Source organism: Enhydra lutris, unplaced genomic scaffold (genome assembly GCF_002288905.1).
Source record: "Enhydra lutris kenyoni isolate GAN:26980312 unplaced genomic scaffold, ASM228890v2 scaffoldscaffold73, whole genome shotgun sequence".
In the NCBI taxonomy this organism is placed as follows: Eukaryota; Metazoa; Chordata; class Mammalia; order Carnivora; family Mustelidae; genus Enhydra; species Enhydra lutris.
This window is the reverse complement of record NW_019154157.1, coordinates 7,130,190-7,156,950: the sequence shown is the minus strand read 5'-3', so window position 1 is coordinate 7,156,950 and position 26,761 is coordinate 7,130,190. Positions and strand designations below refer to the sequence as shown.

The following is a 26,761-nucleotide window of genomic DNA, read 5'->3' as shown; positions in this document are numbered from 1 at the left end:
TCTGTCTTGGGGCTGGGACAGACTTCCAACATGGTATCTGGTCCACTCCCTTTGCCTGGAGTTCAGAGAGGTGGAGAGGAGGGCCCAGGCTTCCCCCGTGAGGTCAGTGGAGAGTGGTTCCAGACATCCTGGGCCCATTCCCCCACAACGCTCGGGTTGGACCCAGACACTGACATTTAAATGTATTTTTTCCCTCTCCTTTGCTTTTTCCTTTTAGTGGCTGCTTCCCTAGTTCAGATGTTCTTAATCCCCATGGAGCCACAACCGTAGCCATGGCGACACGGGTGGAGGTCGGTGCCCTAACTCCCCTGACAGGAGTGCCAGGCCTCGGCGAGATCTCCAAGGAGGAGACCCTGAACCGGACCTACTTCTGCCAGGCCGGAGATGCCCCTGGGGCACCCTCAGCACTGCTTCTGGAAGGGAAAAGCCCCCTTAGGAGCCCAGCCCGCTTGCTCCCGCTGCCCAGACTTGCCCCCAAGCCCTTCTGCAGGGAGAAGGTCCCGGATGTGAAGCCCCTTGTCCTATCCCCAGGGCCCAGCCCAACTAGCCCATCTCCTCCCTGTGGGCGCCCCCAGGATGTGGTAGCAAAGGACCTGAGTGAGAAGATGCCTGGCTTGGTGGGGCAGGAGGCGGGAAACGGGGAGGGCCTGAGGAGAAGCTCGTCCCTGTTCAACAAGACCACCTTCCTACGTCCCCGATCCAACACCATGATTGTCTTTGAAACCATCAAAGCCGGCCCCGCTCTGGGGAAGGGGATCAGTGAGGGGGCTCGGGAGGCCACCACGGGTGTGTCTCAGGAGCCCACTCCGGGCTCTCGGCCTGAGGGGGCTGCCAAGCCTGCTCTGCCTGCCCGAAAGCCTGGGACCCTTCCCCGACCGGCCTCCCTGCCCCAGGACATCAGGCCAGCTGCCCCCCGAGAGGAGACAGGCCCAAATGAGACTCTGTCAAAGGCCAGCAGTGTAGAGGACACGGGAGACCCCACTCTGGAGCCCAAGCCTCGCCTGAGGAGAAGGCCTGTGTCGGCCATCTTCACTGACTCCATTCAGTCTCAGAAGCCAGGCCCCGGTGGGGCGGCTGCAGGGGGAAAATCGCCTCCTACCCCGCCTGAGAAGACGTGGGTGAGGAGGCCCAGGCCTCTGTCCATGGACCTCACGGCCCCATTTGAGAGCAAAGAGGCCTTGCTAAAGAAGGTGGCCAATGAGGCCACCGCGGGTTCCATTGCCCAGTGTCGGGGACTGGAGAGGTCCAACCCGGAGACCCAAGTGAGCACAGAGTGTTTGGTTAGAGCAAACCCTCGCCTTCGGGACCCAGACTCAGATGTCCTGGAGGTAGCCAAGAAGACCCGAGAACAGAAGGAGAAGATGCTTTTCAAGCAGGCAGAGACGGGCAGCCTCAGGCCTGTGGGGGGCTCAGCCCAGGGCACCCCCACAGAGGACCAGCCTCCCGGGAAGGAAAAGGCTAAGCTGCTCAGGGAGCCAGAGAAGGCACCCCCGTCCCCCTCGCCCAGACCTGGAAAAGATCAAGAGTTTTCTGAGGTCAAGATCAGAGCAGCCGACGGGGACAGCCGAACGGAGGGAGGATGGACCCTCAGGGGCAGCATCAAGAAGCGCATCAGCCTGTTTGGGGAGGAGAGCACCTTGGCCTTGGCAGCAGACTCCGAACGCCCACCGGCCACCCCTGAGCCCCCGTCGGCTGCCCCAGGGCCCGAGAAAGTGGGTGTGAGTGTCCAGGAGAGGATCAAAGGCTGGGCTGTCGAGAGCTCCGAGGCAAAGCCAGAGATCAGAAAGAAGACGTTCCAGGCACGGCCGTTGTCAGTGGATCTGACCAAACTGTAAGTGGGAACATTCCACAGGCTTTTCTCAGCCCTGAGCTGCCTCAGACTGCCAACCAGGGCCTCCTCAGGAAAGGGAACCGGCACAAGGCTCCACGCTAGCTGCCTTACAGCCCACTCTCGATTTACCCACAGCCCCTGAGAGGAGATGCCCGTAGCTTCCATTTCCCAGATAAAGAGCTGAGGTGCAGAGAGCTAACACAGCTTCCCTCCAGGTTCGGTGTATGCCAGCAGCTCCATTTCCTTGTTCTTTCTCCTCTTTGCACTTTCCCGTGGGAGGTATTGTGCCCATTTCACAGATGCAGATAGGAGAGATGAACTACCATGAGGAAGTCTGGAGCCCCCATATACTCCAGCACGGCCTGGGTCCCCGGCTAAGCTTGCCTTTCCAGAAGACTGAGGACGTTACTGGATGGCCTCAGACTCCAGGAATGGCCCCCAAGTAAAATCAAATGGGTCAAGATAGCTTGAGCAAGCCCCTTCCTGTTTTGAGCCTTGGTTTCTTTGTCTTTAAAACGGAAATTTCCTTAAAGGATTAAGGCCAAGACTCCCAGATAATGCTGTGAATCACTCTGCCCACGGGAAACCATCTCTCCATTGTAGCTCTGAATGACATGGTGAATCCTGTTAGTTGAGGGTTTTCTAAGCTCAGCCGGCCTTGGTCATCTCTTGCTCCTTTGCTTTCCCACAAGTGGCTTCCTGGCTGCAACAGGGAGATGCCACTAGGTGTGGCCACGAGCTCCTCAATGACATGCATGCCGCTGACATACCTTTGGTTGAAGTTTCCAAGGGCCTCCTCTGGGAGACCACTGCCCTCCCAGCCCTGGGAACCAGGGCAGTGAGCTGGGCCAGGGTCAGACCCATGGCTCTCAGCATTTGGAATCATCTGGAAAAAAATCCCGAGGCCTGGGACCCTCCCCTCCTACCACTACCTCAAGATTGCGATTCAATTCCATTGGTCTGGGGAGGGGGCTCCTATCTTGGTTGTTTGTAAAAGTGTCCCAAGTGATTGTCCCGTGCAGCCAGGCCCGAGTTAAGGTAACAGAGAAAGAGGCCTGCAAGCCAGAGGTCTCACATACCTTTTCCCGTGTCCTCCTAGTGCCTCAGACTATTTTTCATCTGACAGATGGGGAAACTGAGGCTTAAGTGTGGGAATAACTCATCCACAGCCTCATGCCTCCCGGGAGGCAGACCCTGGAGGACTGTAGAGTGGGGCGAGGTGAAGTGGTCTATTTCCCTCCCCTCCCTTGTCTCTGTAGCCCCTAGCCCTGATCTCATCTTTAGGCATCCATTCCACAGAGCTCTTCAGAGATGGGAATATTCTAGCACCAGAATACTCTTTCTTTCTCTTCCCCTTAACAAGTGGAGAAACTGAGGCCCCGAGAGGGACAATGACTTGGCCGAGGTTACCCAGAGAGGCAGTGACAGGCCCGTGCCCCCACACATTCCAAGACAGCCCACTACCCCCGAGTCCCGTGGCAGGGCTGTGGTGGGGCTGCTGTTTGTCCCCGGGGTTGCTAACAACAACCATTAATTATCCCTCCTGGGGCATCTTTACTCTTCCCTAAACGCCCTCACATAGCTATTAGGGCCTTGGGTAGCCTCTTATCTGCCCTACAAAAGGCGATGGGGAGGTGTTAATTATCCCCGTTTTATAGATGAAGAGACAGAGGCTCAGGTGAGGTCACAAGCACAGCCCCAGCTCCCGCAGTGGGGAGAGAGCAGAGCCTGGGACTAGCACCCAGGTCTCTTCACCCAGGCCTGGGGCTCCTGCTACCCCAACGATGCTGTGTTTGAGGTAAGCTGCCCCCCACCGAGCCCTTCTTGGTTTGGTGACTGGAAAGGATGCGTCCTGTTGCTTTGTTGATTTCAATGCTGATCTCACCCCTGGGTTCTTGAGCTAGTCATGGGGTGTGGACAGGCGGGAGTCACCGATTCTGGCCCCCAACAAGTAATGTGGATCTCTGTACAGGTTTTCGAGTCCAGTGTCAAGCAATGAAGTCAAGTACGAGAAGTGTTCTGAGCTAAGTGGCGAGCCTCCTAAGGAACCTGGAGAAAAGGTAAGGAGCCCCCATGTTTGGCACATCTGGTTTTCCAGTGATTAGCTTCACTTACTGGAAAAAGAGCCCAGGAAAGAATCAGAAGCCCCTCATGAAGCATGAAACACATTTTTTTTCTCTAATGCCAGAACTTTTCAAGTCCTTTTTGGGTTTGTGATTCTGCACTCCTTAGCGTTAAATATTATTTACAAATGTAATTGCCAGGTTTTTTTTAATTAATTAATTAATTAATTAATTTCCTGTGCAAAGAGCAAAAGGGACCTGGCTTCTTATATACGAATGACTGTTTTATTAAGAAATTAAAATTTAGGTTAAAAAAACTCTTAATAGAAACTCCCTTGGTTTCCCTCATTAGGGTCCCTGTTTCCTTCCTTGCCTTGGCTGGTCACCAAGCAGTAGCAGGAGGGAAACTACCAGCAACTAAATTGCTGAAAAGTATTTTTATTTAATCTATTTAATAAGGAGAAGCTCATAAAATACCTACTAGGTCTAACCCACTTGTGGTTGATGCCTCATGCGGGGTTTTAGGTTTTTTTTAGAACAGCTTTTTTTTGAGGTATAATGGATGTGCAGGAAACTGTATCTGTTTCCAGTGCGCATAGATGAGTTTTGACATACCCATGTGCACACCCGTGAACGTGTATCACTATCAGGATTCCAGACATCTCCAGCACCTACAAGCTGCTTCTTTTGTAACCACTCCTGGCCCCTCCTCCTACCCCCAAATAGCCACTGACCTGCTTTCTGTTCCTATATAGATCAGTTTGTGTTTTCTAGATTTTTCTCTAAAGTGCAGCCAGTGCTTTTTTTTTTTTTTTGTCTCTCTTCTCTCACTTAGAATAATTATTTTGAGACGTGTCACGTCGTGTGTGTATTTATCAATAGTGGATTCCTTCTTGTAGCTGAGTAGCATTCCATTGTGTGGGTAGACCATGATTTGTTTATCTATTGGCCCTGTTGATGGACATTTGGGCTGTTTCCCATTTTGGGGCTATTGCATGTAAAAGAGCTCTGAATATTTGTGGGCAAGGCTTTGTAAGGATATCTGTTGTCTTTTCTCTCGGGTAGATGCCTAGGAATGGCTGGATGGTATGGCAGGTGTACGTTTCACTTTTTAGGACACTTGCGCAGACTTTTAAACATCAGAGCTTGGTGGCAAGCACATTTGTGCCCCAGGAGCTGGATCTGAAGGGCAGTGTCCACCACTCCTGGGGGTGGGGGTTTGCCCTGCTTTTACCCTTGGATGTTCTGAACCGCTTCTTTGAAAATGGTTGAGAGAAGGTCCGGTTGACATAAAGTCTCTGATTTTCGCATTACACTGGTATAGTGGTAACAGCAAGAACAAAGAGGACACTGTGTGGGACACCTGGGTGGCTCAGTTGGTCAACCAACTGCCTTTGGCTCAGGTCATGATCCCAGAGTCCTGGGATCGAGTCCCGTGTCAGGCTCCCAGCTCCACGGGGAGTCTGCTTTCTCTCTGACCTTCTCCTCTCTCATGCTCTCTCTCACTGTCTTTCTCTCAAATAAATAAATAAAATCTTTAAAAAAAAAAAAAAAAGGACCCTGTGAAGCAAGTGGGACAAAATGCTGGTTGTCATTGAATCTAGGGGATGGGTCGAGGGAATTTATTATTTTCTCTGTAATTTTGTATGCGTGAGAAAACTTTCAAGAGATAAAAGTTAATAAGGGAACCCTTGCTTTATTTAATACAGAGATTTGACTTCTGTAAGTAGATTTTTCTATCGGTAATTTATTTTATTGTAGTGAAAGACACATAACATACAATATACAATTTTCATTTTTTTAAGAACAATGAATGTATTTTTTTTTTTAAGATTTTATTTATTTATTTGTCAGAGAGAGAGAGAGGGAGAGAGAGCAAGCACAGGCAGACAGAATGGCAGGCAGAGGCAGAGGGAGAAGAAGGCTCCCCGATGAGCAAGGAGCCCGATGTGGGACTCGATCCCAGGATGCTGGGATCATGACCTGAGCCGAAGGCAGCTGCTTAACCAACTGAGCCACCCAGGCGTCCCAAGAACAATGAATGTATTTTTAAATTTAAAAACAATCTTTCTATTTGTGTATACACACATATATGTAAAAATACACACATACACACAATACTAGGGGAAAGTTCTGGAAAGTTCTATAAGGATTACACTCCTCCCTGTGGATAACAGCTGTTATTCAGGAAGGGCGCTGGTATTTGAATATCTGAAGAGTCTCAAAAAGGATTTGAGCTTTGTATTTAGAGGATTCATATATTATTTATGTGAATTTTATGTAATAAAATGTAAACAAAAACTTTAAATGAAAATGTTTTAAAATTCTTGATCTGCAGTAGAGGTTAGCAAACTCTGGCTCTGTGTGTATCTTAACCATTTTATTTTTATTTTTTTAAGATTTATTTATTTGAGAGAGAGAGAGAGCATGAGGCGGGGAAGGGGCAGAGGAGAAGGGAAACAAGCAGGCTCCCCACGGAATAGGGAGCCCCATGCAGGGCTCGATCCCAGGACCCTGAGATCAGGACCTGAGCCAAAATCAAGGGTCGGACACTCTGCTGACTGAGCCAGCCAGATGCCCACAGAGTTTTTTAATCACTCCGAATGGAAACCTTTACCCAGTCATTCACTTCCCATCTCCCACCTGTGGCCTTGGGCAACCACCAATCTACTTTCCATCCCTGCAGACTTGCCTCTTCTGGACATTCCTTAAAAATGGAATCACAAAACGCGTACCCCTTTGTGTCTGGCTTCTTTCAGTGAGCATAAGGCTTTGAAGGGGCATCCGTGTTGGAGCGTAAATCAGCACTTTATTCCTTTTTATGGCTGAATACCATCCCATTATAGGGATAGACCACAATTTGTGGATCCGTTCTTCTTCCAGTGGACATTGGGTGATGTCCACCTTTCTGTGGTTGTGAATCCTACTTTAGTAGATACAGGTGTGCAAGTCTTTGTTTGAACTCGTTTTCCCTTCCTTTGGGTATCTCCCCAGGAACAGGATTACTGGGTTAGATGGTTCATTCTTTAACTTGTTGAAGTAGACTTCTTTCTAGATCAAGAAATGACTAATATGTGTATGTTATAAAATCAAGTGGAACTGAGTGCAGAAGTGGAAAAACGATGTTCTCCTCGTCATTCCTTCCTCCTCCCCTCACTCCCTTACAGTTTGATTTCTATCTTTTCTCCGCTGTGTATCTATATGTGTCTATACGTACACACACAGTTGTTTAAAGCCGTATTGTTTTATAAATACACTGTTCTGCAGCCTGCTGTTCTCCTGCCCACACCTTAGTGCTTTCTGTGTTGCTAGATGTGACATTGGGAGCCACTGCCCCTCCCTTCTGTGGATCCAGGCACCCTGTGATACTCCATTGTCTGGATTATGTCGGAGCTCACTTAGCCCGCACCCTACAGGTGGGCATTTAGGTTTGTTTCTGTGTCGTTGCCTTTCTGTCTCTGCAGTGCTCCCTCCCTGAGCACTCTTGTTTACCCAGACTTGGGCATCTGAGCCAAGAAAGAGTCTTAGGGAGGAAATTGGCCAGATTAAAAGGAAATGAATATTTTAAGATCATGACATATACTGACCTGTCCAAAAGTCATACCCATTTATGTCCTTGCCAGCGGTATCCATTAGTGTCCATTTTCCCACATCCTCACCCACACTGGGTGTGTTCAGTCTTTGGAATTTTATGATATCTCATGGTTGTGATTTTAAAAGCAGCTGTTCCGATCATCTCACCACTTCTTTTCTCTCTCAAGTCCCTTAAATTAAGTTGGGTTGCTGCTTTTTTTTTTTTTCCCAGCAAAAGGAAGGGCATGGTGTGGATGGAGCATCCGTCCTGAGAAGCCCCTGGAAGCCTGGTTCGCTCCGGGAGAAGTCTAGGCAGACAGAGCGGAAAGACAGCTCTCGCCAAGTCCCTGGCACCTGTCGGGGTGAAAGCTTGAGGAGGACTCTGAGCCCTCCTGACAGCAATACAGAAGATGATGGAAGCTTCCAGACTGTGTGGGCCACAGTGTTTGAGCATCATGTGGAGAGACACACTGTGGCTGACCAGTCACAACACTGTCCCTCGGCCACGCCCACCAGGGATGGGGCTGATGCCCTTGTCTCAGAAGTCAGACCTAGGCACGAGAGAAGCTCTTGGCTGGGGAAGGACGTGCCAGAAAAGACAAACCTTGTGAAACAGAACTCCAGATGGGTTGAAAATCCCCGTACAGAGAAATGGGGACAGACCGCCCTTCCGAATGGTGAACCCAAAGGGTTTCACATGCCCTTTCCTGAAGAACACCCTTTGGATGAGAAATGCAATAAAAACCCCTTCCTCCAACGCTCCGAAAAGCCTCCCCCATCCCAGAGGGTTGAGCCCAAGTATGACATCGTGCACACGGTCGGCAAGCGTGTACACAGTGAGGCGGTCCCCACGGTGTCAGAGGAAAAAGCCGTGACCCTGCGAAGTGGCCGATCTCAGCTCTCTCCAAAGGGGAGGCAGCAGTCCCATGAGGTCACCCCTGCTGACCTGGATTATAGGCTGGAAGGTCAGGCGGGGTCTGTCCAAAGGGCCAGTTTGATTTGGGAAGCTCGAGGGACTCACGATGTCAGTGGGCTAAAGCCTGACTTCCGAGAGCCGAGGGACACATTTGGGGGCAATTGCCTGTCACCCAAATGGACAGGTGGGGTGACTGTGAACTGGCATAAAGCCACCATGGTGGCCAGTGAAGAGAAAGGCTCAGAACTGAGCCCCGAAGTCAAGAGCGAGCACCCAGCCAGGCCCTGCGGCCCCGAAGCCGGCTCTGGGAGGGCCCACCAGGCTGCCATCAGGGAAGCCCCGCAGGAGGGGCCAGATGGGGCCAGGAACAAGTCAGGAGGCTGCAGCTCCGTGGGAGAAAGGGGTGCCCCCCAGGGGTTCCCTCTGGATCTACCAACCAGGAATCAGGACAAGCCGTCTGACATATGGGCACGGCTGCAACCAGAAGTGCGTGGACAGAAAGGACCCCTTGCTGTGGCTGCCGGTGAGGGTGAGCCACAACCAGCCCAGGCACCGGAGCCCGAGGCCAAGATGCGGAAGGCAGGTCCCCCGGACCAGAGGCTTGAGAGGTGGCGACGGCGGACGTTGCCCCATGACGTGAAGTTTGACGAATTCAGCTTCCTGGGCCCAGAAAACTCCTGGAAGGTGGAGCAGAGACGAACAGACCATTCGAGCCCCACCACCAGTGCCTTAAGGAAACCTGAGCTATCCCCCCACAGGGTGGAGACCCAGGAGGTGAGCCCAGGTGCTTCCCAGGACCCAACTCGGCCAACGGTGAAGCAGGGGTCCTCTTTGGAACCCAGGGTGACATTTTTCGCAGTGACATATCAGATTCCCGATACTCAGAAAGCAAAGAGCATTGTTAAGTCAGGGCCTGAAAACTTGACAGAACATTCTAGAAAAACAGTCCTGCCTCCTTCTCCTCTTCCTCTAACATCGACCTTGGTTTCTCTTAACCATGAAGAGCCACCGGAGGCCAAGGGCAGTAACAACTGGGCTAAGGGCAAAGAACACCACGGCGCGAGCTGCTCAAAACCTCTGAAGCCAGCAGACCGCCCATCACCTCTTGGGGACAGGACTCTGGATCCTTCTAGTGAAAAAATCCTGGATGCTAAAGCTTTATGGATCCGTCGGGGACCAGAGGATGGCACCGGTTTTCAGAACAATTCGAAGGATAGCGGGAACAGAACACTTCCCAGCAATGCCCCCAAAACACCCCCAGCTTCCAAAAGCCACCCAGAAGCCAGCGATCTCCTCATCAGGAGGGACCCTGAGGTGGGCAGTGCGAGGGTCCCAGGGAGGATCAAAGATGGCTACAGATCTAGCGTTCTCGACATCGATGCTCTGATGGCCGAATATAAGAAGCATGAGGGTCAGGAGCTGGTGGAGGGTAAGCCTACATCGCCCAGCAGCTCGACTCTGGAGAGGCCAGGCCAGCAAGACAGGGTGGACCCAAGAAGGAGGAGCTGGAAGGAGAGGTCTGAAGCTGAGAGTCTCTGCAAACAAGCCAGTTTTGCTGAAACAAACCACGGTTCTGCTCCTGGCGCTGGCAAGCAGCCGGCAGAAGCCTTGTGGACAGCCGTGAACGCCGAGCTCAGCCCTTTTCTGTGGGCTCCGCCGCTCTCAGCTCCTAATGAAAAACATCCAGAGGCCTCCTCTGGTCCCGTGGGTCCCTGGAGAAAAGTTTTGGGAGTCCCTGAGGATGACAGAAAGGACTTTGTTAGTAAACATCAGAGTGCAAAGTATCAGAATTCCCCAGCCGAGTCAAAGCCCACTCCCTGGGAGGATCTGGACAGTGGGGCCTGTGTGCTGGCCAGATCCACTCCCACTGACCAGAAGAAAGGGACCCCAAAGAAATCCATCGGGAGGGGAGGAGAGGACAGTGTGGTCCAGTGGGGTGAGCACCCATACGACTATGGCAGGTCACCGCTGAATGTCAAGAGGGCCTGTTCGGAAAAGGGCCCCCCTGCCAAAGTCCGGGAGGGCCTGTCTGTGATGCAGGAAGCCAGAGAGAGGAGGCAAGAGCAGCCCAAAGGGAGGTCCAGCCTCCCCGGAGACAGTTCCGAGGCCAAGGAGACCAAAATGGGACCCTGCCGGCGGGAGTCAGGCACTCGAGACATTCAAAAGGTGAGTAGGAAGGCTGTTTCAGTTTTTTTAAATGCTGGTTAGACATATAGGCCAGGGGTCTCAAACTCCCATCCCACTTGTGGGCCAGGTGGGTATGCAAATGAATGGAGTCTGGCTGGGTATGGGGCTCTAGGGAGTGGTGGGGATTGTGGCAAATAGAGAGCTCATTCCCCAGGGGGAGGAGGGCAGCTGTTTCTGGACTCAGGCTGGCTCCATTTAGTCCATGGGCCACCGGTTTGAAACCTCTGTCCTAGAAGGATGATACTCATTTATTGAGCCCTGCTGTCCTTTCCTGTATGTTATATCAAGTTCATTATCCTGTCCCTAATATTCAGCGGCATGTGTGACATTCTGTGAACAGGCAAGGAATACTTGCGGAATGAGGGAATGAGCAGTGTTCTGTGAGTCTCATGGCAATGTCTCTTCTGTGGGATTGAGGTTTGGGGTTTCCATAGAAGCAGCCCCTTGCAAGCAGTTGTTTTATTTTTATTTTTTAAGATTTTATTTATTTATATGAGAGAGAGAGAGAGAGAGAACATGAGCTGGGGGAGGAACAGAAGGAGAGGGACAAACAGACTCCCTGCTGAGCACAGAGCCTGACACGAGACTCGATCTCACAACCCCACAGTCATGACCTGAGCCAAAATCAAGAGTCAGGTGCTTAACCGACTGTGCCACCCAGGTGCCCCACGAGTAGTTATTTTAGAAGATGATCCCTAGTGGGATCCCACTGGAGAAGTGAGGCAAGGAAGTGGGAGGCTGATGATAGCGGTGCCCCTGTGGGCCTCTGAGGCTCGTTCTCGCTGGAGACCTGTTGGAAGTGGCATAGATCACCCCTGACTTGTTCTGTCCTAGGGGCAAAGAGCCTGCAGTATTTTCTTTCCAGTTCCCTTCTGCCCTCGCCTAAGGCTATTTCTGGGGCCAGCAACATCCAGACTCGTCCATCCTGGCTGGTGCCACGCTCAGTGGTGGGGAGAAAACTCCCCTAGCAGGACACCATTGCCATTGGCACGTACTTGAGTTGTGGGCAGGGCGCCAAAATGTCAGCGGCAGATGTGATCATCTTGTACGGATGGAAAAAACCCAAACTCAGAGAAGTTAAGTAAATTGTCTTGGGTCACACAGCGCCAGATGACAGCCTAGGGCTTGAACCCAGGTCTGGCTTGACACCCAGGCTTTCAAGTAAGCTCCTTGGTGGTGAACGAGGAACCTTGAATTTGAGGGAAAAAATCTGAGTATCAGTCCCCGTGTCCCTCTCTCACCCACCCTCAGCATTCCTTCCATCTCATGACTACTTAGTTTCTTTTCTGGTCCAAATTCATATGGAGTTTTCTTTCTGGAAATACAAGCAAACACGAACACAAATTCTTCTTTTTGCCTCTCTTTTCATCAAAGCGTGCATTCTCTAACAGGGGGTTGAAATTTTGATTGCATGTGGACGGAACCCACCCCGGCTTCTTAGACTGAGGGAAGGGCAAGCCTGTGCCTCAGTTTCCTCATCTGTAAAAAGAAAGTAGAAGGTCCAGCCTGGACAAGGATGTTGTAGAAATGAAACAGTGGGCTGATACCAAGACAGATCGTGACACAGAGGGTCACCTAAGGGTTTCCAGGTACCTCGTTCAGACCCGACTCTGCCGCTCACCAGCTGTGTGTGAGGCAGTGACCTTGCCTCAGTGGGGCTCCAATCCCTCACCAAAGACTGACAGAAGTTTCTGCCTGGCAGCTGTGTTGGCAGGCTGAATGGAGATACAGCGTGGCCTGGGCCCCCAGTGGGCACGAGAGCAGGGCCACCCGAGAAGGGGTTCCACGAGGCTGTTACCGTGGGCACAGCGGGAGAAGGGGAGGACAAGGAAATGTGACACCTAATCCATTTGCCAGCACCTTGCTCAGGGGCCTGCTGGCGGCGGGAGAGTCAGGGTGGCGTGAAAGGGGCCCCTGGCCCAGCCTTGGATGCCCGCCCGGGATGCGCAGGCCCCAGGAGTGCTCATTGTCAGGGGATCTGTTTTCTCACCAAGGGATTGGGAAGCCTTGGACCAGCTCCCTGTTTCCCTTCTCTCCTGCCCAACCAGCTTTGGTTCCTGACCTTGAAAAAAAATAAATGAAAACCACACAGCAGTCCAAAATGTTGGTTGTTAAAAATCCAGACCTCACGAGAGTGTATAAGAAAGTGTATCCCTAGGCCCCTTTCCCTTCCCTACTCCCCCTGATGCAGCCATTCTTTGTCTTCGAGATCTCTGGGGCTTTCCTACACTACAGAGTTGCGTGTCCGTCACCGGACATCTTTATTTGTAATTGTATTTTCCTTACTGCAAAAGCAGTGGACGCTTGTGTGAAGTTGAACGTGTTCTGGTAAGCATACAGTTTGGAATGAGAAGCTCCCCTAAATAATAAGTGTGGGGTGCAGCCTTCCAGGCCCATCTGAGACTCCTCCCACCCCTATTGTGCCTAACTCCATGGGTAAGGAAGCCCAGCCAGGTACAGAGAACAGGTAAATCACCTGTTGTCTTATGGAAACATGGCAGTATCCTAGAGACAAACTTACATCTTGCTTTCTTTAACTTAACAGTAAAAAACACAAAAACAAGACAAAACAAAACAAAAAAAAAACAGTGTGTAGACATTTACTTTATTATTTTCAGGGGCTGCCAAGTATTTTATTAAGTGACTAAGCCCAAACTTTTTTTTATCCAGACACTTGTTGATGGATGTTTGGGTTGGTTGGAGTTTTTGTGTCAGAAACGGAGCTTCAGGAAGCATCACGGTGCAAGCCTTTGCTCCCCTGGATCAGGTTTTCTGGATTCACAACCAGTGCTGCCTATGGACCCGGGTGTGATTGTACTTAAAGTGATCCCCCCCCCTCCACCTCTTTCTCTCTTTTTCTTTTTCTCTTAAGAAGCAATTTACCAAAACTTTGCCCAGGCCCGACTGCAGTATTCTATTTAATTAACTGGTTTATTTGAGTTTCAAAAGAGGGAACGTTTTCCAGAGGCTCCGAAAATACTTAAAGGCGTGGAATACCAACCCCCTTGTCCCCCTCTCACCCATCCTTAGCATTCCTCCCATTCTACGACCCCTTAGCTGCTTTTCTAGTCTGTATTCATGGAGACTTTCTTCCTGAAAATATAAGCAAATGTGAACACAGATGCTCTTTTTTTTTTTTTTTTAAGATTTTATTTATCTGAGGGGGAGCACAAGCGGGGGAGAGGCAGAGAGAGAGGGAGAAGCAGACTCCCCGCTGGGCAGGGAGCCCCATGTGAGACTTGATCCCGGGAGGTTGAGATTTATTGTGAAGCAATGTGTGGTCGAGCCACTGGCCCAGGGCCTGATGTGAAGGAGGTTGGAGGGAATCAGAGAGAAGCACCTCGAGACCTCTGCTCATTTACTACATTTAATAAATGGACTCACCTTGTCCCAGGCCCCACTGTAGGTACCCGGGCTGCTGGGAGGGACCGGCCCACTATATCAGGCCACGCAGTGCAATAAGGCAGCCACCAGCCGTATGTGGCTCTTTCAATGTAAATTAAACAAGAGTAAAAATTCAATTCCTCAGTCCCACGAGCCACATGCAAGTGCTTAAAAGCCACAGGTGGCTCATGGCAAGTGTATGGTATAGCCCAGAGAGAGAATGTGTTTGTAATGACAGAATGTGCCAGTGGAGGGCTCTGGTCCAGGGGGCAAATAGACCTCAAGTGAGTGAGAGGAGTAAGTCCTGGGGAGATAGAAGAAGAGGTGATAGGGAGGTGACTCTGAGACAGTGGACAGGGGAAGGTCTCCTTGGTCCCGTGGATGCTGGAAGGGTGCCAGTGGGCACAGGGGGCCAGGGCTAGAGCATAAGGGAGCCACAGATTTCCAAGGCTCCCTTGGAGCCTTTCCAACGTACCATTGTACGTTCTACCAGCAGTGGGTGAGGGCTGATTTCTCTACATCCTTAGCTAACACTTAACTGACTTTTTGATTCTAGCCATCTTCCTGGATATAAAGGTATCTCATTGTGGTTTTGACTTGCCTTTTCCATGACCCATCTTCCCATGTGCCTATTTGACCATGTGTGTCCCTTCTTCATCTGTTCAGATCCTTTGTCCATTCTAAATTGGGTTATTGTTCTTTTTATTATTGAATTGTCATTACTCTTTATATATTCTGGACACAAGCGCCTTAGCAGACATAGGATTTGCAGAAATTTCCTCCCATTCTGTGGGTTGTATTGTTCGCTTTCTCGATGGTGCCCTTTGAAGCACAAAAGTTTTTCATTTTGATGAACTCCAGTTTATTTTTCTTTGGTCACTTGTGCTTTTGATGCCCTATCTGAGAAACCACTGCCTAATCCAAGGTCATGAACATTTACACCTGGTGTGTTTTCTTCTGAGGGCTTTCTAGATTTCGCTCTGGCCTTGAGGGCTTTGATCTATTTTGAGTTGATTTTGATTTATGATGTGAGGTTTGCAAGCATATTTCGAAGGCAGAGTCTCAGCTTCGTTGATGAGGTGGAGAGAAGTAGAAGAATGGAGGGCGACCTGAGGATCTTGGCTGGCACAGCTGGGTGAGGGGCAGGACCGGGGAGGAGCAGTTTTGGAAGGAAGGGGGCCCATGAAAGCTGAGATGAGTGTGTGCAGGGTGGGGGTATGTGGAGTTTGTGGTGGGATCTGCAAGTCAGGGGGTCCCAACATGGACAGACAAAATTGGGAGTTGTCTGTGCACGGATGTGATGTATTTAAAGCAAAGTGGTGTTGAGAGAGATCCCTGCGGGAGTGATGGAGCAGGAAAAGATAAGGTTCTAAGGCTAGCCCTGGATGAACAGACATCCCTTTGAGATGCGGGGAGGCTGAGAAGGAACAACCAGGGAGGAAGGAGGACACAGAGGGTCTCATAAGGCATCAAACACAGAGTCTGCGAGGCAAGGGATCCAGAAGCCAGCCTTGTTCTTTACTCATGTTGTGTGTTCTTAAGCAGATGCCTTCCCTCTCTGGGCCTTCCTTTCCTTACCTGTGCAGGGGGAGTGTGATACATATGAACTACAAATTACTGGCCTGTGAGTGTGTCCCCTGTATATGACTGGCTGGGACAAAACCACAAGATTCAGACTAGGATATCTAGTACTGCCTTGTTCGCATATCACTTCTCTCTGTATCTGTGCTTCTGTGCACGTGTTTGCAGGCATGGAGAGGTGTCTGACATGAGGTCACCAAAAGTTACCAGTGATGGTAATGAGGAGGGCTCCCCAGGTACCAGGCATGGGGGAGAGGATCCTGAAGCAAGGCAGGTGCCCAGGACTCATGCACAGCACCCTGGTGGCAGCACTGTGTCACGCACTTCCCACGCACAGCTCCTCCCTTGGTTCTCCCCTGAGCCTAGAAGCTGAACACTGTTATCAGGGGCCTTTCCCCACATGGTCAAGGCTCAGCGAGGTTAAGACACTAACCTGAGGCCACACACAGTGATTAAGTGGCTGAGGCTGGCCTGAACCTCGACCCCACATACTACCTCCCATCAATAAGGTGGACCGCCGTGGGATGGGGTTTCTGGCCCTTTTGTTTTCTATTTGCCCTTTTAGGCACAGAATGGACTCTCTGGCTGTGACCTATTCTTCCTGTCCATGGAAAAGCACCAGTAAAGTCCTCTGCTTGTGTTCTGTGCCTCAGGTGCTGCCACAGAACCTGGAGAAGGAGGATGCCCTGCCAGACAGGGAGCAGCCACTCTGGCTGGGGTCTCCCACAACCTTGGGCCCCTGGAGAAGCCACAGTTTATGCAAGGACAAGAGGAGTGGGCCCTTTGTGGTGAGTGGTGCTGGCGCGGACAGACTGGGACTCGCGTGGGGTTGTTAGGCATCAGACTCTGCTGGGAATGCGGTTGTGTGGACAGTCCAGGCTGGCCCAGGGACCCAAGGAGGCCAACAGGGCACAGGTGCCTGTCCAGGAATCGCGGTGGTTCTCGATGGGGAGGGTGTTGGTGGCTCTGCCTTCACTCCTCTTGGGTTTCTGGCCCAATGCAGAGAGGTAACCCCAGGTGCCTGGCATGGAGCAGAAAAGAACATGCCCTGGGGTCTGAAAGTTCTGGGTTTGAGTCCTAGCACTGCTTCTCTCAGTTTCTTTTAGCAGCTTACTTCTTTGTACTTTGGTTTCATTATCTAGAAAACAGGATCCTGATTTCTGTTTCTTTTGCACCAGTGAGTTAATTTAACTAAGCTGGTTCTGGAGCCAGATCTCCAGGGCTCAGACCCTAGCTCTGTGTGCAGACAGGTGTTGGGCCTCAGTCTCTTCATCGTGAAATGGGGATAATAATAGCATCTACTTCACGGGGTTGTTGTGGGGCTCAGAGGAGATAAGGCGGCAAGAGTTCAGCATGATCCTTGGTGCATGGGAAACACTTTCACGAGAGTTACCATTACCATTGTTGTTACTCTTCTTTTTCTTCTTCTTCTTATTATTCTTGTCCCAGGCCCCATGTGCGGCATCATCTCAGATAGGAATTTCTTTAAGGAGGTAACCCCAGTCCTACTCATGAGGTCATTTGGATCACAAGCTCCATGCATTTCAAGGGTATTTGTGCCTGGTCTTGGATTGGGAGACAAGGGATCCTGTAGCATCAGAATCCTAAATCCTCTGGTTTTTTGGTCATGGGCAAGAAACTCCACTTTCTCAAACCCCCGTTTGCTCCTTTGCAATATGGCTTGAAGACGATGCCCCTGTCAGGGGCAAACATCTTGATGGGCAAACATCTATGCCAGCATCGGCGGGGAGATGGCAGGGCTGGGGGCCACAGAGCCAGAGCAGAAACGCAGACCTCGGCTAGCCATCCACTGAGCAGCCCTGGAAAGCCTCCTTGGGTGTTGAGATCCCAGCCACAGACGTGCTCACATTTGAAACCTGCTTTGTTTTCTTTTTTAAACGTTCTTTTCCGCTGATTTCTTCCTGACTCTTTTCTCATTGCCTCCCAGGCGGCACCGACTCAAGCTTATCTGATTGTACTTGAACTTTTGTGTGTGTATGCGAAGACAGAGGTTATGGAGAGAAAAGCATTTAAGGCCTGTCTTTTTATAGTCTCTGCTTGCTGGCATCCTCCCTGGTGGCCCGACTCCCTCTTCCACTCTCTGTAATTGAGGAGCCTTTGTCCTTGGAGTCCCCAGGTGGCTTGCCTTGGCTCTGTCCTTGCAGCTTCCTGAGGGCCCTGCCCTGTTGCTTCCTGCTTGTTTATCTTCTCCTATGTAGGTGGGAAGGGTGAGGGCCTCAGACCTCCTTTCCCTACCTTGAGGACTTACACCTGCAATTCCAAGGAGTGGCCACCAGGGGGTGGTAGCGTCCGACTCACTCTAACGGGGCACCAAAAGCCTCACTCCAGGGGCCCTCAGCCTTGGGCTCTGGATGCTAAGTGGCTTCCAACTCTGGCTCTGCCACTGTGTGACCTGGGATGAGTGATCTGATGGACCTCAGTGAACCTCAGTTTTTTCTTCTGTAAAGTGAGGATGGTCCTTTCTGGCCTCAAGGGCATTTCTCTGAACTCACTCAGCACTCTGAAGAGGGAATCCTCAGCAAATGCTGGGGCTGCAGTGATAGCTTTTCCATTCTACCTCCCCTGCCTCCTCTACTCTCCCTTTTCTTCAGCTCTCTCATTGTAAGAGGGGAAACCGAGGCCCAGAGTTAAGGCCTGACTTAAGGTGACTGTCAGGTGAGGACCTGGGTCCCGAGCCCTCAGCCCTGCTGGCCGCCTCTACGCCTCTGGAAGGCGGTCAGACCCGTGTTTTGTACTTCCTGATGTGCTTGGTGGGGGAGTTCCCCCATAAATGGGGTCTGCTGCTCCCATTGCTCTCGATTAATGACTTTGTGCTGCTGGTTTCCATTTAGGTTCAGGTTCATCTCCATTTTTTGAGATTGTATCTCAGGACTTGTCCATCCCCGCTCCAGTCCTCATGTGAGGAAGTATGAATCCCATGTCGTAGAGGAGGAAGCTGAGGCTCAGAGAGGTTAAGCCACTTGCCCAAGGCCACGCAGTATGTGGGGGAGCTGGGGTGGAAACCAGGCATTTTCTGCTTCCATCCTGGGACCTGGGCCCTTTCTGCCACAAAACTGTGTCTTTGGTCTGCTGACAACCCCTGCCAGCCCCTCTCTGGGCCTGTAGCACTTGGCGCATCAACTCATGAGGAAAAGACAACCCTGGCCCTGGGGGTGAGAATATGGTATTTGTTCAGCCCAGGATTGGCCGCCAGCTCTTCTGCCGTGGTCGCCCTCTGAAGGGTGCCTGGGACTTGCCAGGGCTGATGCTCTGCTGATATGCATAGCCATGCCCACACCTGGCTGACCCAAAGGCTGGTCAGACCCTGAGCATGAGATCAGACCAGTATGGCCACAGCATTTAATAGAGGCAGCGAACAAGTGAGTTTACCACTCAGGGCCTCTTCTCCTCCTCCATAAAATCATAGGAATCATAGTAATAATAATGCCTAACAGCTTATGATGCTTGATATGGAAACTAGCATTATCCCCATTTTACAGATGGGAAAACTGAGGCTCAGAGCCATGAAGTACCTCTCCCAGGTTGGAGCCATGCCAAGATGATGTTTGTAGCGCACTTAGCACAGTGCCAGGTGACTGCCTGATAAACGTTAGCTGCTACTATCATATTGTTGTTTATTTGCTCTCAGTTTCTTTTTCTTCTACATTCTCTGGAATTGCTGCTAGTTGGAACAGGGAAGCACCTCCAATCTTAGGAATTTTTCTGCTGTTGAAGAAGCTGAGGCCCGGCAGGGGGAGGTGTCTTGTTCAGGGAGAGCCCAATGGCACTGGGACAGAGCTGGGACTGCAGATCACCTTTCCAACTACCTGGCTGGTGCTTGCTGCTCCCCCCGTTCCCTATTGCTTTCCGGGCTACACTTAATAGGACCTTGAGTCCTTGTGGCAAATCTGAGCCCTGTGCCGGGCCTCATCCCTCACCCATCCATGGATGGGTGCACCCTCCTTTCCCCCAGAAAATGAGCCTTTGGTCAGCACTTATGCAGGGATCATAAAACACAGTGACTCAGTTGTGGACCATGGCCTTGGGTCACAGTTTGCCCCAAAGGCCCCTCCCATGACTAAAGGTCCAGATTACCAGCTGTGGGGGTTCCCTGTCACGGGGCAGGTGGCAGACCTCTGCTAACCTCGAGAATGTTCTCCCAAATCTCCTAACCCTTTGCCAGCATTTGCTGGCTCATTTAGTGATGGGCTCGTTCTCTCAGGGGCCCACTATGTTCTAGGCCCTGAATGAGGGGTACTGGAGGTTCTCCCAGTCCCCCTGGGGTTACAGTCCAGGGTTACCTGAAGATGGTCTAGGAGGGTCTAGTTAGGTAGAGGGGGAGGAGAGGAATGGCATTCAGGAAGGAGGAATAGCATATGCAAAGGTATGGGGGTGGGGTGATGTAAGAGGCATGTTTGGGGAACATCAAATAGACCAGTTTGGCTGGAGTAGAGTGTTGGGGAGGGGCTCAGTCTTTTTTTTTTGGCAGATTTTTATCTGTATGTTCTTCATGCTGTGCTGGGTATTGCACCAGCAATAAATTGCACTAGTTACAAACAAGACACGGATACATAAGAAGGCAGATAAACAATTGCAATGGTTTCTAAGAGCTCCTGTTCATTGAGCGCTTACTAGTGCTAGGCCCTGTATCAGGTGCTTTCCCAGCATTCTTTCATTTAATTTGTTCAAGGTTCAAAGCCTCTCAGAGAGCAGGCACTCTTGTTTGAAGTCTTGAAGGATGAACAGGTGTTTGCTAGATGGGTGTGGTCTGGGAAGAGATGGTTTGCCCCCATGGAGGGAACAGCTTGGGCAAAGGTTCAAGGTTGTGAAACTGTTTTACACAGTGAATGTGATCTAGAGTCCAGGAGACCAGCTGGAGTCTTATAGACCTTGATGCATCTTCCGGGACACCCCCGTGTGTGTTTCAATGCCAAATTCAGACTCTTCTACATCTCCCACTGAGGAAACCAGATGCTGGTTTTTGAAGGATGGCGCCACCTCCTGGCAGTTCAGCCCTCGTGCGCCATCTTTGTTCAAGGATCTGCCTGGAGCAGTTCTGAAGGTTTGAAAAGCACTTGAACCCAGTAACTTCATTATAGTGACTGGAGGATGGAGGGGAAGACCAGTTGGGATTCTAATGCAAGTCTTGTGAATGCAGTCAACTTGAATAAGAGGGAATTTGTGAAATGACTCCTAGTGGTTATATTGTTGGTCTTGGTTAGATACTCTCTTTGCATTTCATTTGGTTGCCTAGGTATTCAAGTGGGAAGGGGAAAAAAAAATGGAAGAGTCTATATGAACTGTTAGAAATAACTCATCAGAGATTATGCTAAAAACTAGCTGTGAATAAAGATTTGATGGTTTTTTATTTGTCCACGATATGGACTTTTCTCCCTATAATGTGTTGCTTGGCATTCCCCAGTTTCATGCTGGACCTGTGTTGATGTCATTTGAATTGAATGTTTCAGGAATGTGGCTCACTGGCTTAATTAAAAGGGCTAATTTATCACACACAGCAAGATGTAATGAGGTGGGTAGCTGTTGGCTTGGCTCAGCATTTCTGAGAGTCCCTTGGGCTTTCCCTCATGCTTTGTGCCTCATGGTCCCAAAAGGGCTGCCACTTTTCCAAGAATTAATTCCACTCTCTGGCAGGAAGAAGTGGGGAGTCAGAAGGGCCATGCTAGCTGAGTCTACAAGGAAGCAAGAGCTTTCCCCAGAGCACCCTCCAGAAGACTTTCACTTACATGGTCACATGGCCACTGTTAGCCACAAGAGAGTCCGGGACAGTCAATGCTCAAGACTTCTGGTCTCCATCACAGAAGGTGGCTAAGTTGGATATGGCTGTTGGTCTTTCAACAAATAGCATTCTTTAGTACACAGTCTGAAAAAGAAAATGGGGACTGTCAAGTCCTTGTCAAGGAAGACTTGGCCTCCAAACCAGGATTCGAGACAAGAGAGTAAATCTATCTAGTGTCTGTATGATGTGATGTGAGATGGGTGCTGGGCACTGGGCCTCTGGGATGGAACAATTTTGCCCTCCAAGGCCTCCATTCTGCTGGAAAGTAGGGCTCAGAGACAGGAAGAAAGGCTAATGTGGAAGAGACAGGCTGGGTGGTAACTGGCTCAGAGGCCAGAGTGACCTTTCTTCCTGGGCGAGGCAGAAGAAGGATAACACGCCAGCTTTAGGATTGTGAGTGTGGAACCTGAATGGTGAGAAACTTGTTGACACCCTGTGCTCTTAGGAGGCTCAGGAATCCTGACTTGTAGCTAATTCCATTTGTTAATTGTTTCTTGTCTATCACTGCTGGGTTGAGTAATTTATGTCTCAACTGATTAAAGTTCCTTTTCTGGATTAAAACCAACCAGACCAGAAGATTTCTGATTCCTAGGTCTTAAATGCAAATGCTTGATTGTGCCTGAGATCTTGTACTGGGGGTATTTTGTGTTCATATGTTTACCCAACTACCACCCACCCATTTATCAGCTGTCCATCCATCCTCCCATCCATCCATCCATCCACCATCCATCCATTCTCCCATCCATCCATCCATCCATCCATCCTCCCATCCATCCATCCATCCATCCATCCTCCCATCCATCCATCCATCCATCCATCCATCCTCCCATCCATCCATCCTCCCATCCATCCATCCATCCATCCTCCCATCCATCACCCAGTTATTTATATATACAAAGCTCTAAGGATATAAAGATGAATAAGTTAATTTCTGTTCTCAAATTGCTCCCATTCATAGACTATAAACAAGATATTATATAGTCCAGGATGATAAATACTAGTCATTTATTTATTCACCCACTCATTCATTCATTCATTCAACAGATATTTACTGAGCACCTACTGTGTGCCACGCACTGTTCTTAGTTCTTCAGGTAGAGCAGTGAACAAGACATAAGAGGTTCCTGCCCTCCTGGAGCTCCTACTTCAGTGTGAGAAGATGGACATTAAACGAGGAGCCAGACTCAAAAGAGAAGGATTTTCAGATGGTACCAAGTGCTGTGAAGAAAGTAAAATAGGGTGTTGGGAATCAAGAGTGGCTGAGGAAGAGGGTGTTGGAAGCTATTTCATTGCTAATAGGGGTTAGAAGGGATTCTCTAAGGAGGTGACATTTGAGCTGAGACTTGAAAGGGGAGCACCTGGCCATGTGGAAGAATCAGAGGGAGAGCATTAGGCAGAGGGAAAAGCAAGTGCAAAGGTCCTGGGGCTTGTGTTTTGTAGTACTACTCGTGGTGATGATGATTACAGTGACTACAATGATGGTGGCATTGGTGATAGAGTAGACAGTGAGGAGTAATAGAGTTGGCAGAGGTCAGGTCACACTGTCTTGATGGCCATTATAAAGGGGTTGCTTTGGGATTAGCACAGGCTGCTTTGGTAAGCACAGAGAAGGGAAGTATCATACCGTCTGGAGGAGTTCAAAAGAATGTCAGAGCCAGCGATCGAAGAAAGAATAAGCCAAGAAGGCCGTCAGGTCGGGGGAATAGCATGTGTATACATAAAGAGGCATAGGAGAATTGGGGGTTTTCTGGGAGCTTTGAGGAGGGTTTACCTGGAGAGCAGTGGAGATGAGGCAGGAGAAGGCTGGCCAGGGTGGGGATGAGAAGACCCAGTCAGAGTCAGAACAAGGAACTTGGTAATAGGTCTGCCAGAGGTCCAGAAGAGCCCAGAGAGCAAACTTATTAACATACCACTGAAGGTGAGGCTTGGAGCTCCCCCTAGTGGACATTTTGAAGGGGTTGGAGAGGGTGAGTGGGAAGCAGGGAGACCAGGTTTATTCAGTTTCATTAAATATATTCACGGTGTTGTGCAGCCTTAACCACTCTCCGTTTCCAGAACTTTTTCTTCCTCTCAAGCAGAAACTCTGTCCCCAGTGAACACTAACCCTCTAGCCGCTTTCCCCAGCCCCTGCCACCCTCTGTTCTACTTTGTGCCCCTGTGAATTTGCCTGTTCTACGTACCTCAGATAAACGGAGCCATCCAAGATTTGCCATTTTGTGTCTGGTTTATTTCACTTAGAGTAATGTCTTCAAGGTTCATCCCTGTTGTAGCAGGGGTCCAAATCTCCTCCCTGTTCAAAGGAGAATAATATTCCATTGTATCTCTAGTTCCCATTTTGTTTATCCATCTGTCTGTTGGTAGGCCCTTAGGTTGTTTCTACCTCTTGGCTGTTGTGAGTAATGGTGCTGTGAGCACAGGTGTGCAAGTATCCGTCGGCATCCCAGCTTTCAGTCCTTGTGGGTGCGTACACCCAGGAGGAGAACTGCTGGATCATAAGGCAGCTCCTTCAGTCTCTGAGGAAGTATTAAACTATTTTCCACAGCGACTGCACCATTTTATGTTCTCACCAGCAATGCACGAGTGTTCTAATTTCTCCCCGCCCTCACCAACACTGGCTGTTTTCCATTTTGTGGTTTTGGTTTTGGTTTTTGATAGAAGCTATTCTAATGGATATGGAGTGGTATCTCATTGTGGTTTTGATTTGCATTTCTATAATGGCTAAGGATGGTGAGCATCTTTTCATGTGCTGTGTCTTCTCTGGAGAAATGTCTATTTGAGTCCTTTGCCCATTTTGGAATTGGGTTGTTCTTTTTGGTTGCTGTTGAATTTTCTGTTGGAGTTCTTTATGTATTCTGGATACTAATCCCTTATCAGCTATATGGTTTACAGATATTTTCTCCTGTCTGTGGGTTGTTTTTTCACTTTCTTGATAGTGTTCTGTGATGCACAAACATTTTTTAATTTTGATGAAGACCAATTTATCTGCTTTGTCTTTCATTGCCTGGAAGATAATTTGTAAAATCAACGTGTAATATGCATACAGAAGAGAGGACATCTCTTAAACCAGCTGGCCTGGGTTTGAATCCCAACTCTGCTACTTAGCAGCTATGTGACCTTAAGCGGGTTAACATCTCTTCCTCAGTTTCCCCATCTGTAAAATAGGGGTAATAAGGGAACCTACTTATTAGAAATGCAATGAGGTTATGGGCAGCTGGATGACTCAGTTGGTTGGGTGTCTGACTCTTGATTTTGGCTTGGATCATGATCTCAGGGTCATGAGATCGAGCCTTGCATGGGGCTCGGTGCTCAGAGTGGAGCCTGCTTGGGATTCTCTCTCTCCCTCCTTCTGCTCTCACACACACTCACTCAAAAAAAAAAAAAAAAAAAAGTGAGAGAGAGAGAAAAGAAAAAGAAATGTAGTGAGATTAGATGAATTAATGTGCATAAGGCACTGTGAACAGTAGCGTCACTTTTTTAAGTTCTTACTCTGCTGCTATTACTTTGACTATATAGTATATATTGAGTATCTGTTTGACACTGTGCTTAGATTATTCACTGTATGAACATTATTCTGTTGTCCCATTTAATCCTCACAGACCCCAAGAGATGGGTATTCGTTGTCCCCATATTGTAGAGAAGGACACAGGTTTGAACCCTTTTGAGGCTTGCTGAGTGCCATTTCCTGGCCCTTTTGCCAAAGTGACCTCACTGTATCCTGAGGTACCAGGAACATACCCATTTCAGAGATGCTGAGCCTGAGGCACAGAAAGGGGATGTGACTGACCCAGGGACACACAGCAAGGAAATTGCAACACCTGGATTGATCCCTGGCCAGTGGACTTATCCCTTGGAGCTGAGGAGAGGGTTAGGGCTTTTGCGGGCAGGCTCTCTGTTTGGAAGGAGGGGCTGGATTTTGTTTCACTTGTACCACTGGGGCACCTGGGGGCCAAGACATTGGAGGGCTCCCAGCCAGGTGTCCACAGGAGGCTGATGAACACAGGGACCCCTGTTCCCCTTGCAAAACCTCCCTACCTGAGCCAGATGGGCTGCCTGGTGCGCACGCCCCCTGGTGGAACTGTGTGGGATTTGGGGCGCTCGGCAGCCTCCAGGTGGGATCCTGGTCCTGGAGCAAATTACCCTTTTCTGTGTGTTAACCTACTGTGGTTTTCCTCAGGGGTGAGGAGATGGAGACCCAGCCAGGTGACGAGGATCTTTCTAGTCCTTTTGTTTCTCCTCCTTGAGAAAGTCTGTGGAAACACCCTTGTGTGAGAATGATGCTAATCCCTTGTGTGGGAATGATGCTAATCCCTAGCGGGCTAATCTGGATTTGACTCATTGTGTTTTAGAATATAAATAACAGACTTTCTCCTGCTAATAGTCACGATTGCTTGTTCCACTTGCCACAACCCTTTGAGATCACCAGAGGGTCATGCAAAGTTGCTGGGGTCCACACCTGTTTGCATCTTCCAGGGTGCACAGAGTTGTGTTTACATACCTGTACATGGACACACTTGCACCAAAATAGGAATAAACCCCACTAGACCCGGATTCTAATCTCATCTCTTTCTGTGGCACTCTGTGGCTTTGGACAGCTCCTTGAGGCTCAATTTCCTCATCTCTGAAATGGGTGAGGGAAGCCAGCTCTGTGTCCCACACAGGCTATTGTGAGCAAGACAGACAGACATTGGGAAGCTGTCTGTTGCCAAGCAGGAGTTAGTGGTTCTTGGCAGGCTTTATAATTCATTCCGGAAATGTTTGCTGAGCACCTACAGTGCCCTAGAGAGAAGTCAGATTCACACCTTTTTTTGGAGGATAAAAATCCCATCTGCACTCAGGATCCAATCCAGTGTCCATATGACAGCTTACAAGACTGTGTGTCTGCCTGACCCTCTCTCCCAGTACGTGTCCTGTACTCACTCCACTCAAGCCACACTGGCCTTCAGAGTGTTCCCTTAAGATGCACGTCACGTGTGTTTCTGCTCCAGGGCCTTGGCACTTGCTGTTGGCTTTCCTTCAGATTCCCTCTTCACTCCCTCTTCTCAGGTCATCTCTCAGCTCAAATGACACCCCTCAGTAGAGCTTTCCCTGGTGCCATGTCTATAGAAGGACACGTGGCCCCCACTGTTCTCTCCCAACGTACCTCTTGTCACATGCAGTACCTTCTCATCACACAGTGTCTGCCCCCCAAATCAGAGTGAAGGCTCTGGGAGGCAGGGAACTCTGTGTGCAGTGCCCAGTGCATAGTAGGCACACAACATACATGTCTGGAATGAGTGAATGAAGTAGCACCCACATTTTAAAAAAATTATTCATTATTATTTTTTAATTCATTTTTTAATTTAGAGAGCATGCTCATGAGAACGTGGGGTTCTTAGAGGGGAGGGGCAAGGGGAGAGGGAGAGAGAGAATCTTTTTTTTTTTTTTTTTTT

At 49.8% G+C, this 26,761-nt stretch overlaps 1 protein-coding gene across 1 annotated transcript in view; it reads left to right on the top strand.

Moving 5' to 3' along the window:
• Window positions 1-272: 272 nt before the first annotated feature.
• The window catches only part of LOC111160063 (KIAA1671 ortholog), a 125,395-nt gene continuing 98,906 nt past the window's right edge, over window positions 273-26,761 (top strand). Inside the window, exons 1-4 of the mRNA XM_022522873.1 lie at window positions 273-1,831; window positions 3,804-3,891; window positions 7,700-10,549; window positions 16,189-16,323. Of these exons, the coding sequence (XP_022378581.1) occupies window positions 273-1,831; window positions 3,804-3,891; window positions 7,700-10,549; window positions 16,189-16,323 (4,632 nt within the window). The remainder of the gene's footprint in view (window positions 1,832-3,803; window positions 3,892-7,699; window positions 10,550-16,188; window positions 16,324-26,761) is intronic.